Below are 14,298 nucleotides of genomic sequence, written 5' to 3'. Positions count from 1 at the left end.
CCAGTTCAGAACACCTTAACAGATTGACATCTTAATTAAAGGAATTTCCCCATTCTGATTACACTACCCAGATATTTAATTAAGACAGCACTGCGTATATATATTGAAAATAAAAAGTCTTACCTCTATCTCTACAGGGAATCTGTAGGTCTGCTGTGCATCTATGATGTTCTCGAAAATAAACTGATTCTGAAAATATAAAGGATAAAGGAATCTTCCTAATTAACCTAATTTTACTTGCAGCACTTTATCATGAAATGTTTATCATACATTTTTATGCAACGAATATTGCATTTTAAATTTGTTCTATTCACAAATGTTTAGACAGGGCAGTAGTATGAAAAATGACAAAGCACATCTTGGCTTTGTCATTTACAATGGCAAATAAGTAAATAACAGGACAGGGGTTCTACCTGTTACACACGAGATTCTAATACAAAATATTCTGTATTTACAAATATGGATGGACAGGAACAGGAGTATATGCCTGTAACGATTCAACTGCGTCTGCTGGTTTCAGCTGAATTCTTCTCTCACTTTTCTACAGCAAAAACTTCAAGTTTCAAGGGCAAGCGTGTGGCCTAGAGGTCAGGGTTCTGGACTTGTAATCGGAAGGTTGCGAGTTTAAATCCCAGGTGCGATACTGCAGCTGTTCCTCACCTCACCTGATCCAGTAACATACTAATCTGCAGGAATGAAAGTAACGTCACTTAGAATAAGCAACAGCCAAACTAAATCTTTTTCTATGTATCAATTCTAACTCGGGTCTAGCACAACAATTTCAAACTGGATGTTACAACAGCAACTTTAAGGAATCAACAGCGAAGGGTGAATCTTAATGTCCTATCTCACAAGGCTGGAAGAGCAGTCCTACCTTCTCTGGCTTCTCGGTAAAGAGGAAGCCCTGGTAGAACTTGGTCTCGTTGAAGCTACAGCTGATGACGGCGATGGCACAGTTGTACGCGGCACAGTGGTACTGTCTCCTTTCCTCCAGCAGCTGCGTCTCTCCCGCCATGTTCTCAGTGTAGGCCTCAAAGCAGGACCTGTGCAACACAATGGTACTCGATACTCAGGGTACTGTGTATACAACTCCCTGTGATCTCAGTAAACAATGGAAGGCTCAAAAACTGAGCATTCAGTCCATGGAAAATGATGGAATTATAATAACAACAATAATTCCTTACATTTATATAGCCCTTTTCTAGAAACTCAACTCAAAGCACTTTACAAGTAATGGGGACTTCCCTCCACCACCACTAATGTGCAGCCCCACCTGGATGATGCAACAGCAGCCATAGTGCACCAGTACACTCACCACACACCAGCTCTCAGTGGGGAGGAGAACGGAGTAATGAAGCCAGTTCAGAGATGGGGATTATTAGGAGGCCATGACTGGTAAAGGCCAAAGGGATATTTGGGCAGGACGCCAGGGTAGCACCTCTATTCCTTTTGCGAAACAACCTGGAATTTTTCATGACAGTGAAACATAGCTCTTCCTCAGTCAGTCTAAGCTGTTTTCCATTTTAGTTGTGCACATCAAACTTGAAAGAAATGTGTGAACAGTCTTAGGGCATGGCCTCGGTTTTGTGTGTAACCACAAGACATGCAACATGACACTTTGGTTACTCCACAAAATGAGAGAAACAAGATTTAATTATTTTTTTTATTTTGTCTCATATGTGACTTTTCTAAAATCGTGTCCCATCCATTAATGTCCGCAGGCACTCATAAGGTCTGGATGAGAAACGCCGATTAGAGATTGGGTTAAAGCAATACTGCCCCCTAGTGGCAAGAAATGTTGGTACTGCTTTCCAGAACTTTCCCAGAAGAACTTCACGCTAGGCATTCACATAGTTTTTCTTAACTTTTGAAGAATATACAATATGCTTCATAAATACTACTTATTAATAAATGAATAGTATAAGCAATAGTACTATAGTTTAATATTTTAGCTAAAAAACCTAGATCATACTATTTGTTATGTGAAATTACAAATGCATCATAGACACTAAAATCACTCATTACCTACATCTGCAATTACCTAGTCTAACTGCAGAAACTGATAAAAAAATATTATGTGTTTATGAACACAAACACCAGATTCCACTGAACATTTATAGATGCATTTAATTCATAATTTTCTAATAAGATAAAGTCTAATAGTGAAACGATTAGTGAAAGTGTCACGATCGTGCAGGTTATCGCATGTCACTGCGACACTAGGGCGAGTTTGTCATTTGCTCTACCCAAAGGCCGGCAAGACAAAAAAAAATAGGAGTTTATCAGTCATGACACTAGACAACACCTGCCTCTTATCTTCCACTGGCAACAAAACGTTCAAACAACTTTAAAAGATTTTGTCTTGGAAGCCTTTTGCCGATTTGCTGCAAACTGCGATCCTTACTTCAGGAGGGTCTTTGAGAGTTCATTCCCTTCAGCTGCTCTGCTGGGGCCACAGAAGGCCTGGTTGATCTTGGATTCCTTGGAGTAAACCTCTTCCTTTGGCAGGCGTGAGTACAGAACCTCCAGCAGCTTGTAACAGCCATTCTTCTTTATGAGCTGGCTCTCGAACATCGCCTCATTTAACTGGAAAGTGGAAATCACTCACTGATTAATCAAAGCAGAGCAAACATTCTGGGGTGTTCTTGAGTGGATGTTGGTTGTAGGCCATTCAAATGAAACAATACCACAACAGGCTTCCAAGATGCGAGATGACTGCTTTTAATAGGAATTATAACCCACTGCCAAACGATAACAGTTGTAAATCTGAAACAGACTGCACTGAAATAAAAGTGAGCCTTCTTCACAAAAAGGGTGGAAACAAAAAGTGACATACTGCATAATACATTCACCCAGCTACACAACACAATACGGTCTCCACAAAATAGGCCATTCAATAGATGTACTGCGATTTGGATTGGCACAACAAAGCTGGGGTAGCTCTCTGTACCTTTGTGAACCTGGCCTGCAGCGTTTCCATGACGCTGGCGATGGTCTTGCAGAAGAAGCCGTGCAGCGCATCCGAGCTGCAGTGCAGGATGAGGGTCAGCAGCACGCGGTCCAGCGCTGCCTGACGCATGGCGCCGGAGGCCAGCTCTCCGGCCTGGAACATCTCGTACACGGTCTCCAGCAGTAGCACCTGCCGCTCGCAGCCGGACCTGGACGCGCACAAAACAAGACCCTCAGGACAGGCACGATCAGGGCAGCGTTCTGGGGGCCGAGAATGCCCGAGATGCGCAGCAAAACGTTCATCAGCAGATGGCCTCTATCATTTAGAAGGTCCAGAAAAAAAGAAAACTACATCTCGATCCCCCCCCAGATTTTTCCGATCTGTGGCTTTTCCCAAGACTTCCTTGACATCACAGCGATTCTGTGCTGAAGCTCAGATATATAAAAAACTGAAGACATTTAAAGCAACATCTGTAAAGGTTTTAAAATCTGGTACTTTAAACTGTATCCTTAAATAATAAGAGTAATACCTTTTGGTTTACTGTAATGTGCCACTGAATACTCTGATAATACAAGTTACAGATTAAGGACATTCTGGATTCCTACTCTCAGTGAAAAGTCATATGAATTAAGAATATTCCGGGTGGCCTCTTGAATGCCGCAATCGGTAGTTGAGCTCTCCTGAGCTCTGTGGTTGCAGGTCTGAGCCCAGGTCATGTCATTAGCTCATTGTGACTGGGCTTTCCCGGGAAATGGGGTACAACTGACCTGAGCGTCATTGAGGTTAGAGTGTAATTAGAGGGCCAGAGCTCTGCTGGCTCTCTGTGACTCCTATGGCCTCCCAGGCACCTCTCAGGCCAGAGCCTGAATCTGGCTGCTCTGTCTGTGATGTGTTAAAACAGATATCTTACAAAATGTTGGTAATAGCTTGTTAAATTCAAAAGGCGACTTCGCGAGATATTTGAGTATACGTCAGACATCACCTCCTTGCAATTCTCTTAAAACAGGCCTGGAAAAGTTCTTCTGTGACGTGCTTCTTATCCCGGCAAAGTATTTCCGCCATTAACTTCAAAAGCATTGGATTCTGGGACAGCTCCAAAGCATCTAAAAACTAAATATGAAGAAACAATAACAGTAAAAAGTAAGATTCACTAGATGAGTGGTCACATCGGTGAGTAGTTACAGACTTAAAATACTGGTCATATAAAGTGCTAACAAATGAAAAAGATCTAGATCTGGGATGTTTAATCCTGGTCAAGGAGGGTCAAAATGTCGGCAAGTTTTCTAGGTGTCTTTAAAACGGCAGCAACTGAAGTGCTAGGAGAATCTGTTAAAGTGGGCCAGGTAACTATGAACCAGGTGGTTTGGCTCATTAGTTGAGCAGGAGTGAAGACCTACAGACACAACGCCCTAATATCAGGACCAGAATTGGACACCCCCGCTCCAAATGACCAAGAAAAACGATTCGATTAGATTTACACACAGATGCTATGAATACAACATTGAGGTATTTTTGCCTGAATCATAATCATTTTCGCGATTGATTGCATGACTAAAACGCAACAATCTTTCCATAAAGGAGAACATGCATGTCTTTGTAAGCATTCAATGTTGTTGTCCTCACATCATCCAAACAGGACTGCAGGTTCTTAATTTCCATCACGGGATTCCATGACTGACAGTGTGGTGGGGGAATGACTGGGGATTGGATTTAAGTCTCTTCCTCAAAATACTTCAAAACATTAGTGCAGGCTGCTTCTTTGTTAATCCAGATGAAATGGAAAGGATCCCATAACAGTTGCACAGGAGTTACCTTTTTAATTGTGTCGACATAGTTGTTGTAGCGCAGGGTGCCCTTGGGGAACTCATCAGAGGAAATGGGGAAGTGAGAGGCGACTAGCACTTCCAGGGCTCTCTGAAGTTCAGCCAGGGTGCTCTCGGGCAGGTTGGTGAAGAAAGGGAGGATGATCAAACCATGATTCTGTATTAAATAATAAATATCATAACATTTTGTGGAGAGCACATTGTAGATACTCCTGTGCATTAAACGATGGGTTTCAAGAGTCGCAGATCTAAATGAAGTTGCAGGGTTATCTTGGGTTTTTACTCTATTGTTTTTTTTTCCCTCTTTCAAGATTTGAAAACAAGAAATAAAAATCACCAGAGCAATGACAACTGAACAGGACAAAAGAACAGAATGTTGTACCTTGAGATTTAAAGGTAATGCAGAGTCAGTGATTAAGGCAGTGTAGGTGGTGAACACTGCTTCAAAAGCTTCATGGTTCACGTTAAAACAGACAGAGGAATCGATCTGTGCAAAAAAAACAACAACAATAAAATAATAGCCACAATGCAATCAAAAGTACAGTTCTAAAAACTTTACCATAGTTCTACAATTCTAGAAAAGTTAGGTTAGATGTGTAAGTGATTTGATAAACTTTGGTGAAAGAAGCAGTGAAAGAAATATTCAGATACAGTATTACAAATGACTCCTTATTCTACCTCTTAACAGCTGAATATCAGTGCATATTTTTCAAGGGGTGTCAGCTGAACACGGGTTGTGTTATACAGTTCACGGGAGTCAGTACCTGCAGCACTTTGGACAGCAGAGTCAGGGTGGCCATTTTGCTTTCTGATGTGGAGGCAGGGCTGCTCCACCAGGAGCCCAGGGAGCTCCAGGCCTGCGTCACCCTCTTCACCAGCTGGCGGCCTTGGCTTTCCCTCACGGAGCGATCCCGAAAACTCTGGTCCAGCATGCCGTTCAGGACAGCGCTCACCTGCTCAGCCGCGCAACAGACAGAACATCACAGAGCGCGCATAAACGAGCTCCCCCACCCTCACTCTGGAAAGTCAGACCATCAGTATTTTTCTAGTGCGAATTTCAAAAGCAATGTCTTCAACAGGGAGGAGCCCATCTGCCCTCCGTTCTGTTTAGAAATGCAATCCCTCTTTTCGATAAAAACCGAGTATGAAAATTCAGCTTTGAGAACCTCACAGCGCAAAGAAAAGATTTTGGTGTTTTGGTGTTTACGCCTTGATTTCACACAATGGATCTCACCATTTTGGGATTTTCTGCTGCTAGTGACATAAGCTGAGGCACAGTGGAGTCGAGACTTTCGAGCAGCTCGATGTTGATGGTCTGCTGGAAGAGGCTGTAGAAGTACTCTCCGTGAGAAAAGCTGATGAAGTTCTTATCTGATGTTCCGGAGAGTGGCACCGACAGCATGATGGTATTCAATAGGAGGCTAACCAATTGCTCACTCTGAAAGGAATCCAAATCAGCATTCAGCATTAGTTTATATAGCTTAGTAATGCACATAATAACCTTCTAAGTCCTATTTGTTCTACATAGTAGATTAGAATTAAGACATACTTACAGTTTGTACTTAGGGTATTACAGTATACTGAGACCTGAGATTCTCAGAGAAATACCAGTTAAAAGAAAAGACTTGCCATTTTAAACAGGAAATATGCTGATTGTAAGCAGGAACAGCCAAAGTTCCTGATAACATATTGCATAAACTGGAAAAATAATTTAGACGTAGTGGACAATCATACTGAATATTAACAGCATTTCTTAAAATATATCCCAAAAGAACAGAACACATTCTAACATAAGAAACAATCTCCACTAACGAAAATGCAGCAGCCGTAAAGAGGAGCTCATCGGGTGCCAACACAGTGGATTAGGCTTCTGACAATAACCTTCCTTTGTGTGAAAACATCGAGTATGATATCCATGACGGGACAATAAAAAGTGTCTGAGTGAGAGTGGGGTCTACGTGCTGTCTTCATATTTGGATGAAACAAATGAGTACACGGCCAACGTAAGGCAGGGAGCAGTAGGTAACAGGAAGACCCCCACCTGCCCTCCCAGTGAAAAGGCCAGCTGGAGGAGCCCATCTGCCAGCCTGCGGCTGCTGACGTCCATGGACGGGAGGGACTTCTTCTCGTCTCCTGGAGCGATCCCCTTGTACACCACCGAGAGCAGCTTGGACCCCAGGGACAGGCCAAAACTGGCTGCCTGCTCGAAGGCACAAATGGCACAGTCTGGTTCCTGACAGCCTAACTGCTGACAGAAATACAGCCCTGGCACATCACCCATGAAATATTAGACCGAGGTTACAGATATAATTCTGAAACAGGCCAAGGACAAAAAATCTATTCACTGCTCCCTATTGGGATGATTTAAGGGTGAGTCGGTCATGCAATAAGCAAAATAATTCTTTGCTCAGATGGCCACACTTCCAGATCCCCCTAAAGGTACTGCATACTGCATAGCGTTATCTATTAAATCAACCATCTAAGTACTAAATGTGCTAAAACATTTACTGCAATAAAGAACGCTGCTATGAAACCCCCCCCTTCCCTTCATGGGCACAATGTAGTTTCCAAAGAGGACCTTTACCTGGCTCTGAAGGGTGGAATTGAGCAGCCCAGCTCTGTGAAGCTGCTTGCAGCCAGAGAGGACCAAGGCCAGCCTGGCGTGCTCAGACCGGGCCTCAGAACTGTACAGGTCCACAGCACACAGCTGCTCCACACTTGGGGAAGACGGAAAAAATCAGCTTTGAACTCAAATATACACAGAACTGGTCTGAGACTCATATCAAGCAGAGAATTTCATGTGTGCAACAACAGCATACACAATACTAAAAACTGCTACAGGTTCAAAGATCATACTGTCTGTACTTATTCTCACACTTTCTTAAGTTATGAGCAAAACAGAAATATATGATTGTGAATAAGCATATTACTGAGGATAAAAATTTACAAATAATAGTGGTCAAATTAAAACGTTCTTTTAGCCTGAAGTGTCCAAATCCATGTTGCTGATAGCATGTTTTTTACATGTAAAGAACACAGTGACATCACCCTAAACACATCTGAAATTTCAGGGATGAGTATTCATCTGCTACAGTTTGGATTTCAGAAATGACAAAAACAGCCTCATAAATGTCGGTTGTGTCATAAATGTAATCATAAATAAAATTGATCTGTTGTAAAAATGAACTAAAAATTCCTGTTACATTAAAGCAGCATGTTTATAACCAAGCTTTGGATTTATGGTACAAAAGATTTAATACCATATGGTTCTATTTATTCCTAGGAGGAAAAAAAAAAGAAAAAAAACTTCTGAAGTGAAAGTCACAGAACCAAAATTATTATAAAAGTTCAACATTTTCAGCGTGACTCAATTCACTTTTTTCTTCTTCTTTGAGGTCCTTAAAAAGATGGAGTAAATGTCACTAACTTTTGTTGGGAGACTCTCCTCCCGATGCTCTGTTCCAGCTGGGCTTTGTAGGGAGACTTCAGCAGAGCCTTCAGGATGCGCACACAGACCTCTGGGAGATTAGTCATCACCTCCACGTCTGCCATGTTAAACCCAATCCTTGACGGCTCACATACTGTGGTGGCTATGAGCTCAAAAAAGGTCAGGTGTAGGATATCCCTTTCCAGAATCTGAAAAGGCAAACACCTGTGAACTACGGTTGGAACACTTATTCTATTTTGAAGGCAAACACATTGAGCATAGTTTGCATAGCGAGAAAAAAATCTCCTGATTCCATTCCTGTTTATCAATAAGTTACTTTCAAGAAACGCATTCGTATTTTAAAGAATGCTGGTCTTGAGGAGCCTCCTCTATCTAAATCTTACAGGTTACCCTAAAGACTTTTGTCAGCTACTGATTAATGAAAAGCGAATGTGTTTTCTATGAGGATAATTAAGTTCCTTGAGGTGCACTGATGATAAAAATAGTTGCTGCTCCCACTGCCATCTAAATTAGATTGTCCCATGTCTTTAGAGATTGTGGTTTAGTGATGACCCACACAACCTGTTGTGATGGGGTTCTTTGGGAACGGAGGGAGAGCCCCTGTTTTAGTGAAGAGAAAAACAAAGCCCCCAAAAATGTTTAAATCTTTTGTGCCCTGGGAGAAAATCTGGGGGTGGGGGCTAGGGGCAAAACTACCTTAAACCTAAATAATTTGGGTGAATTTGCCTGTATCTGTTCTTTACCTTCCAGAAATCCTGCGAACAATTGTCAAGGACCATGGTGACAAATTCCATCAAGCGCACTATGATTGTCCCCTTACAGTAGTTATAATCTTCCCTCTCCCTTGGGCTGAACAGGGATCCCTTAGGCCCCGACGAGAAACAGCGCTCGGCAGCCGAGATGTCCTGCATGGTCAGCTCCGCTATGAAGAACCCAATGGCTTTCAAGAAGCTGGACTTCTCTTGCGTGCCTGGGGGGTGGGGGGGGGACGAGGGAGAAGGACACATCATGGCAGCGGCACCTCCAGGAAAGCGGACACAGAGCGGAAGGAGATGAGAAAGCGCTTTGCTCACCCAGTATCTGCTGGGGCTTGACGAAGTGCAGCCCGATGAAGGTGTTGTAGCAGTCGAGGGCGGCCAGCAGCAGGTCCATCCACTGCAGGGCGGCTCGGACGCTGAAGGAGCCCTGCAGGTCCCGCAGGGTCGCCTGAGAGAGGAGGCCCGACGAGTCTCCGTCACAACGCCCCGCGCCCTCGAACCTGCGGATCAGGAACCCCACCCCCTCGTCCTTGAGGATGTCTTCCAGCCACGCCGCGGGGTTTTTGCCTCCTGCACAAACGGGGAAGCGGGTTTCGAGGGATGAAGAGGGAACTGCGTATTGCTTCCGCGGAAATTTCCCGCACATTGTCTGCAGTCAAAACCACAAGTCCAGTGCCGAGAGACACCAACGGCGCATGATAAAACCACACTCGTCTGCAGCATGTTAGTTACCTGGCAACAAGGGCACAAATTCATAAAACAGTTCCATGCACTTGTGCCTGCACTCTGTTTGAGGACGTCCGCACTGTACCAGCAGCCACATGACTACGTCAGTCAAACTCACGGGCTTGTCTGGAGGGAAACCCCTGGCAATACAAGAAAAAGCCACAAGGTAACGAGCAAAGACTTCAAACCCGATCTTGGAAATTGCAGAAGTAACAGTACTCACTTTACATGCTAATATTTTCCCTTTAATCTTTTAATGGGCTTTAGTAATCGCACAATACTTCAAAAGATTTTTTTATTGACATAAAAAATAAGAAACTAATTCTTGCCCAAGAACTTCGTTGTGGTTTAGCGGAATGTCTAATACATCACTGGATAAAAGAATATTTAACCACACTGCTCACAAGACTAATAAACCAGCAAACCTGGGCACACGTCTCCTTGAGCTCTTATTAAGCGTTGCAGCCTTATGCTTGATGATTCTCTTCAGGTGGTCAATGGCACCACTGCACTGTTGTAATGTCCCTGGGGGAGGGACAGATTCAGGTCAGTAAAATGAGACATATTATCACAGCTCAGCAGAAACACGTAGACAGTAAACCAGGAAAACAACTGACCTAAAGACTTCTCATCCGAATGCGCGAGAGCCAGGCTTTCCACAAATATAACCAGAGCTTCGAAGACAAACATGTCCACCAAAGAACTCTCCTCTCTGCAAAGAAACAGATAAGCTGTAAAATTAAAGACATTTACCTTCAACAATGTCTTAAATTTGTGCCCTGCTGAAATTAAGTCATGATGAAAAATGACTTAATGAAATATATGAAAATATATTTGATATTTGTAAGAGGTTAAGGCCGCACAGTGGCATGGCAGTCTTGTTTCTCCTAAAATCCCAAACCCTACTTTTTGGTACTTGTTTTAGAGAAAATAAACATTGAAGGTTACCCCATTAGCTCACATTTTCACAGCGACTGTATTGCATCTATTCTTTTTCAAGGTTATTACCATTAAATTTGCCATCCGATAAGTCAGAATTACTGTATCTTTATAGCCCCAGTTAAGAATAACTATGAACAAAGGCAATTAAAGTAAACAAAACATACGATCTAAAGATCAGTAGATACAGTAATGTGACGTTTTCCCAAACAGGAAATGTAGGAAACGAGCTAGTTTTAACCTGAACTGCTTGTAGATGTTATTAAAGGCCAGGGCAGCTCCCAGCCTCTTGAAGACATTGGGATGCAGGGCAAGGCTATAGAGCCGTTTGAACAGAGACTTGGTGTTCGCTGGGCTCTTCTCCTGTTGTTTTGGGGTCGTCTGCTTGATTGACCACTTCAGAAACTCCTGAATGCACTGACCACAGAAGTCCCGCAAAGTGCTGTCCACTGGATCCACTATGCCATCCTTTCAGTGAATCAAGGAGAGCTTATTAAAATGCAACACTCTCCAGAAAAAATGTGCAAAAATGTCTCGCATAACATATGGGGTAATACTACAAAGGAGAAGTGTCTAATTCAGAAGGAAGTGGTAGCAATCTGAAACACTTTAGAACTGGACTGAAATGCAACATGCCTGGTCTCATTTTCTTAGATGGCACAATTATTCAGGGCCACATAAATAGGGTGCAAACCTACAATACAGATAAGTGCAAGACAAACAGAATAGTACAAATTAAAATACCCAGTCACAAAGACAAATGACACATCATTACACTAATTCCTTGCTTTAACAGACTTCTTGGATTTAATAGACGAACTCTGGTAAAGTGGGGTTATGTCCGAAAAAGGCACGTCGGTAGTGCTGTGTTGTGATCTGCAGCCGATACACTGGCAAAACAATAAAACTGAATTTTGAATGCGGTGATGGATGGCTTTGGATATTTTCTAAACATCACGGTTGAGTGAATAGAAGAACATAGGGTGAAGATTTAAGTCAACCTACGGAAGACACGGAACTGTTCCGTCAGAAATTGGATAAATTGATCCAAAATGAATGCAAATTATCCCAAATGTACAATGCCGACAAGACTTGTCTCTTCTGGGTCCGCTCCCAGAAAATACTTGAGCATACAGCACTAGACGCCAGGACGTGAAATCAGCAGGGAGAGGAACTCCGTGTACAAATGCTGACACCTTACACAGACATGACACCTGTATCTGTCAGCAACTGACAGAGACTGAGGGTTATCAATAATATAATGAATGAGCTCCCAGTTTTCTATTACCATTGCACTAAAGCTTGGTTTACTTCTGACACCTTTTCTTGCCAATAAAGCGTTTTTTTTTTTAGCTTAACATATCGCAAGAGTAATTTAATGAACAGCTGGCAATACTGGACATCCCTTTTTCCACTGTTAATCTGGTAAAGTGAGAGAATAACGTACTGTAATACCATACAATACAATGTATTTATATAAACTTTACAGTGCAGTAATATATTGATAGTGCAGATAGGTATTAACACACCTAGAGAGGATATATAGCAATTATATAGAAAAAATATAGCGTATGTTTTCTTCTTACATAATAGCATATTTTGGGACTGAAAAAACAACATTTGTGATTTAATGGATATTTAGCAATAATGGACACCCCTTTCCGACAGTTAGTGCATTAAACTGAGGATTCGCTGCATTCACGTTTTGCATCACACACAAAACACTGACAGGTCAATCAAAGAAATGTGGTCGTATTCAACACCAGACAATTTCTTACCAGAATGGCCTCCAGAATAGCCACTGTGTCCTGGCTCTCAAACTTCCTGTTGTTGGTGAACCAGTGAATGAGTTGCATGACCAGGGGCTCGTATAGCTGCCTTGTCACCTGGAGCAGAACGCACATGAGACACCCAGATACCTTCGAACATATACTTGCACATCCCCATTCTGACCAGGATTACTGAAAGCTCTTGTATGAAACACATCATGCACAGCTGAAGCAAGGGATGGAGGGGGGCATTTTTAACATAGCACTGTGCTGTTAATTTCGAACAGAAACCAGCTGAGTTCGCTCAGTGTAAGTTACCTGGTCGACATCACAGGCCAGCTGCAGCAGTACAGGGAAGATGCGCTTGTGCAGCTTGTACATGGGAGGAGAGGACTTCCCTCCCTCAGGGATCTGAGAGCCCTTCCCCAGCATACAGACAACCACGCTGTGCAGGAGCTCGCAGGCTGCCACCTGTGGAGCACCAGAGGTACTGCATGTCACCCAGCACAACCACGTTATATAGGCTTCTTACATCCTATCTTCATACAGCCACCAAATACCTGCATGTAGTGCCTGCAAATGAAGTCTCATCTTTAAGAGAATCTGTGACGTGCCTAAAAAACAGCACCCTAAAACTGAGATACAGAAGAACATAGGAAAGCCAACAAACAAGGGGAGGCCATTTAGTGAGTCATTCATTTTGAATAAACAAAACTCTCTCCAGTTAAATTCAATTAAATTTGAACCAAAACATAAAAACGAATTTTCTTAGTTGTTTCATGAATTCCAAGGTTTTTGCTTGTTTAAAACTTACAATTGTAAAACAAGATCTTTAATGCAGAAAATGGTAATAGTTTAACAGAGATATTAAATGCTTTTTCAGGTTCATATACTAGAAAACAGAAATAAAACTAGGAACCTTTAGAAGGAAATGAAGGATATAAAATAGATATTAGGGTAAACGATTTGAGCATTGAAATAGGTACTTTTGTCACCTTTAACAGAAATATAAAAAATACTCAAGGAATATCAAATATAATACCGTATTACAGATGGCTTCACTAAAAAACAGGTTTTAGGATTGAGCGGTAATTCTGGAATATTTTACCAAACCATCTGGACAAAAATGATCTTCTCAGGTGTGAAACGTTTTTGTTGCCTGCGGGGCTTTCTGTTGGGGAACTATAAATCTCAAGTTGCAGCCTGTGAAGTTTCGGCCTTTTAGAAGACTCGCTCACAATCAGTTTGCTATATTACAAGATCACTTATATATGGATTCATTTAGCTCGTTCGTTTTTAATTTCATTACACAGGAAGTCAATGACTTTTAACCGGAGGGTTGCAGAACTCCCAACCAAATAAAAATGACAAACAACCCCAGAGGGGTTTTGAAACATCCGAAACTAAAATTATCCTCAAACTTGGATCACACCTCCCCTCTCCTTTCAATGACTGACTCATCTTCTTCTAAAATCTCTCCACCTGCAGATTTCACCTTCCCACACCACTCCTCCTGTTCTCCTTTAGTTTGGACACTCACAATATGCCCATTTCCCTGCTGCGCCCTGCCCCTTCTTACCCACTCTGACGTTTGTTTTCCTACGCAACTCCTTTGCAACTTTCCCTCTTTGCCTCGCAACTGAAGAAGGCTCCACAGCCGAAACTTTGCGTTTCTGCTCTTTACCTTTCAGCACGGAATGAAGTTTTTCCTTTGCGTGCTGACGCAGCTACCGACTTGACAAAAAACAAGTTTTGTCATTAGCCATAAAAAAGAGAGTTTTGTTCTTATTATAACGCAAGCTAAAATGCAATTTTTCATGAAGGAAGCCAGGAACCCTCAAATACTTTCCTTTTGAATTTCAGCAGCATTACAGTTGTGTATTAT

The 14,298-nt window shown here is 42.3% G+C and overlaps 1 protein-coding gene across 1 annotated transcript in view; it reads right to left on the bottom strand.

Annotated features, from left to right (window-relative positions):
* The window catches only part of prkdc (protein kinase, DNA-activated, catalytic subunit), a 67,384-nt gene that overhangs the window by 36,001 nt on the left and 17,085 nt on the right, over nucleotides 1–14,298 (bottom strand). The window contains exons 25-44 of the mRNA XM_088919280.1: nucleotides 12,732–12,884; nucleotides 12,423–12,530; nucleotides 10,886–11,112; nucleotides 10,323–10,417; nucleotides 10,131–10,230; nucleotides 9,712–9,845; nucleotides 9,295–9,549; nucleotides 8,965–9,191; nucleotides 8,201–8,409; nucleotides 7,358–7,490; nucleotides 6,815–6,973; nucleotides 6,008–6,211; nucleotides 5,538–5,726; nucleotides 5,156–5,260; nucleotides 4,763–4,930; nucleotides 3,933–4,060; nucleotides 2,951–3,158; nucleotides 2,405–2,586; nucleotides 875–1,043; nucleotides 124–189 (exon numbers count right to left, since the gene is read on the bottom strand). Of these exons, the coding sequence (XP_088775406.1) occupies nucleotides 124–189; nucleotides 875–1,043; nucleotides 2,405–2,586; nucleotides 2,951–3,158; nucleotides 3,933–4,060; nucleotides 4,763–4,930; nucleotides 5,156–5,260; nucleotides 5,538–5,726; nucleotides 6,008–6,211; nucleotides 6,815–6,973; nucleotides 7,358–7,490; nucleotides 8,201–8,409; nucleotides 8,965–9,191; nucleotides 9,295–9,549; nucleotides 9,712–9,845; nucleotides 10,131–10,230; nucleotides 10,323–10,417; nucleotides 10,886–11,112; nucleotides 12,423–12,530; nucleotides 12,732–12,884 (3,219 nt within the window). The remainder of the gene's footprint in view (nucleotides 1–123; nucleotides 190–874; nucleotides 1,044–2,404; nucleotides 2,587–2,950; nucleotides 3,159–3,932; nucleotides 4,061–4,762; nucleotides 4,931–5,155; nucleotides 5,261–5,537; nucleotides 5,727–6,007; nucleotides 6,212–6,814; nucleotides 6,974–7,357; nucleotides 7,491–8,200; nucleotides 8,410–8,964; nucleotides 9,192–9,294; nucleotides 9,550–9,711; nucleotides 9,846–10,130; nucleotides 10,231–10,322; nucleotides 10,418–10,885; nucleotides 11,113–12,422; nucleotides 12,531–12,731; nucleotides 12,885–14,298) is intronic.

This window comes from Atractosteus spatula, chromosome 6, assembly GCF_055471065.1.
Source record: "Atractosteus spatula isolate fAtrSpa1 chromosome 6, fAtrSpa1.hap1, whole genome shotgun sequence".
NCBI classification, from domain to species: domain Eukaryota; kingdom Metazoa; phylum Chordata; class Actinopteri; order Semionotiformes; family Lepisosteidae; genus Atractosteus; species Atractosteus spatula.
The sequence above is the reverse complement of the archived record's forward strand: the minus strand, read 5'-3'. Positions and strand labels throughout refer to the sequence as shown.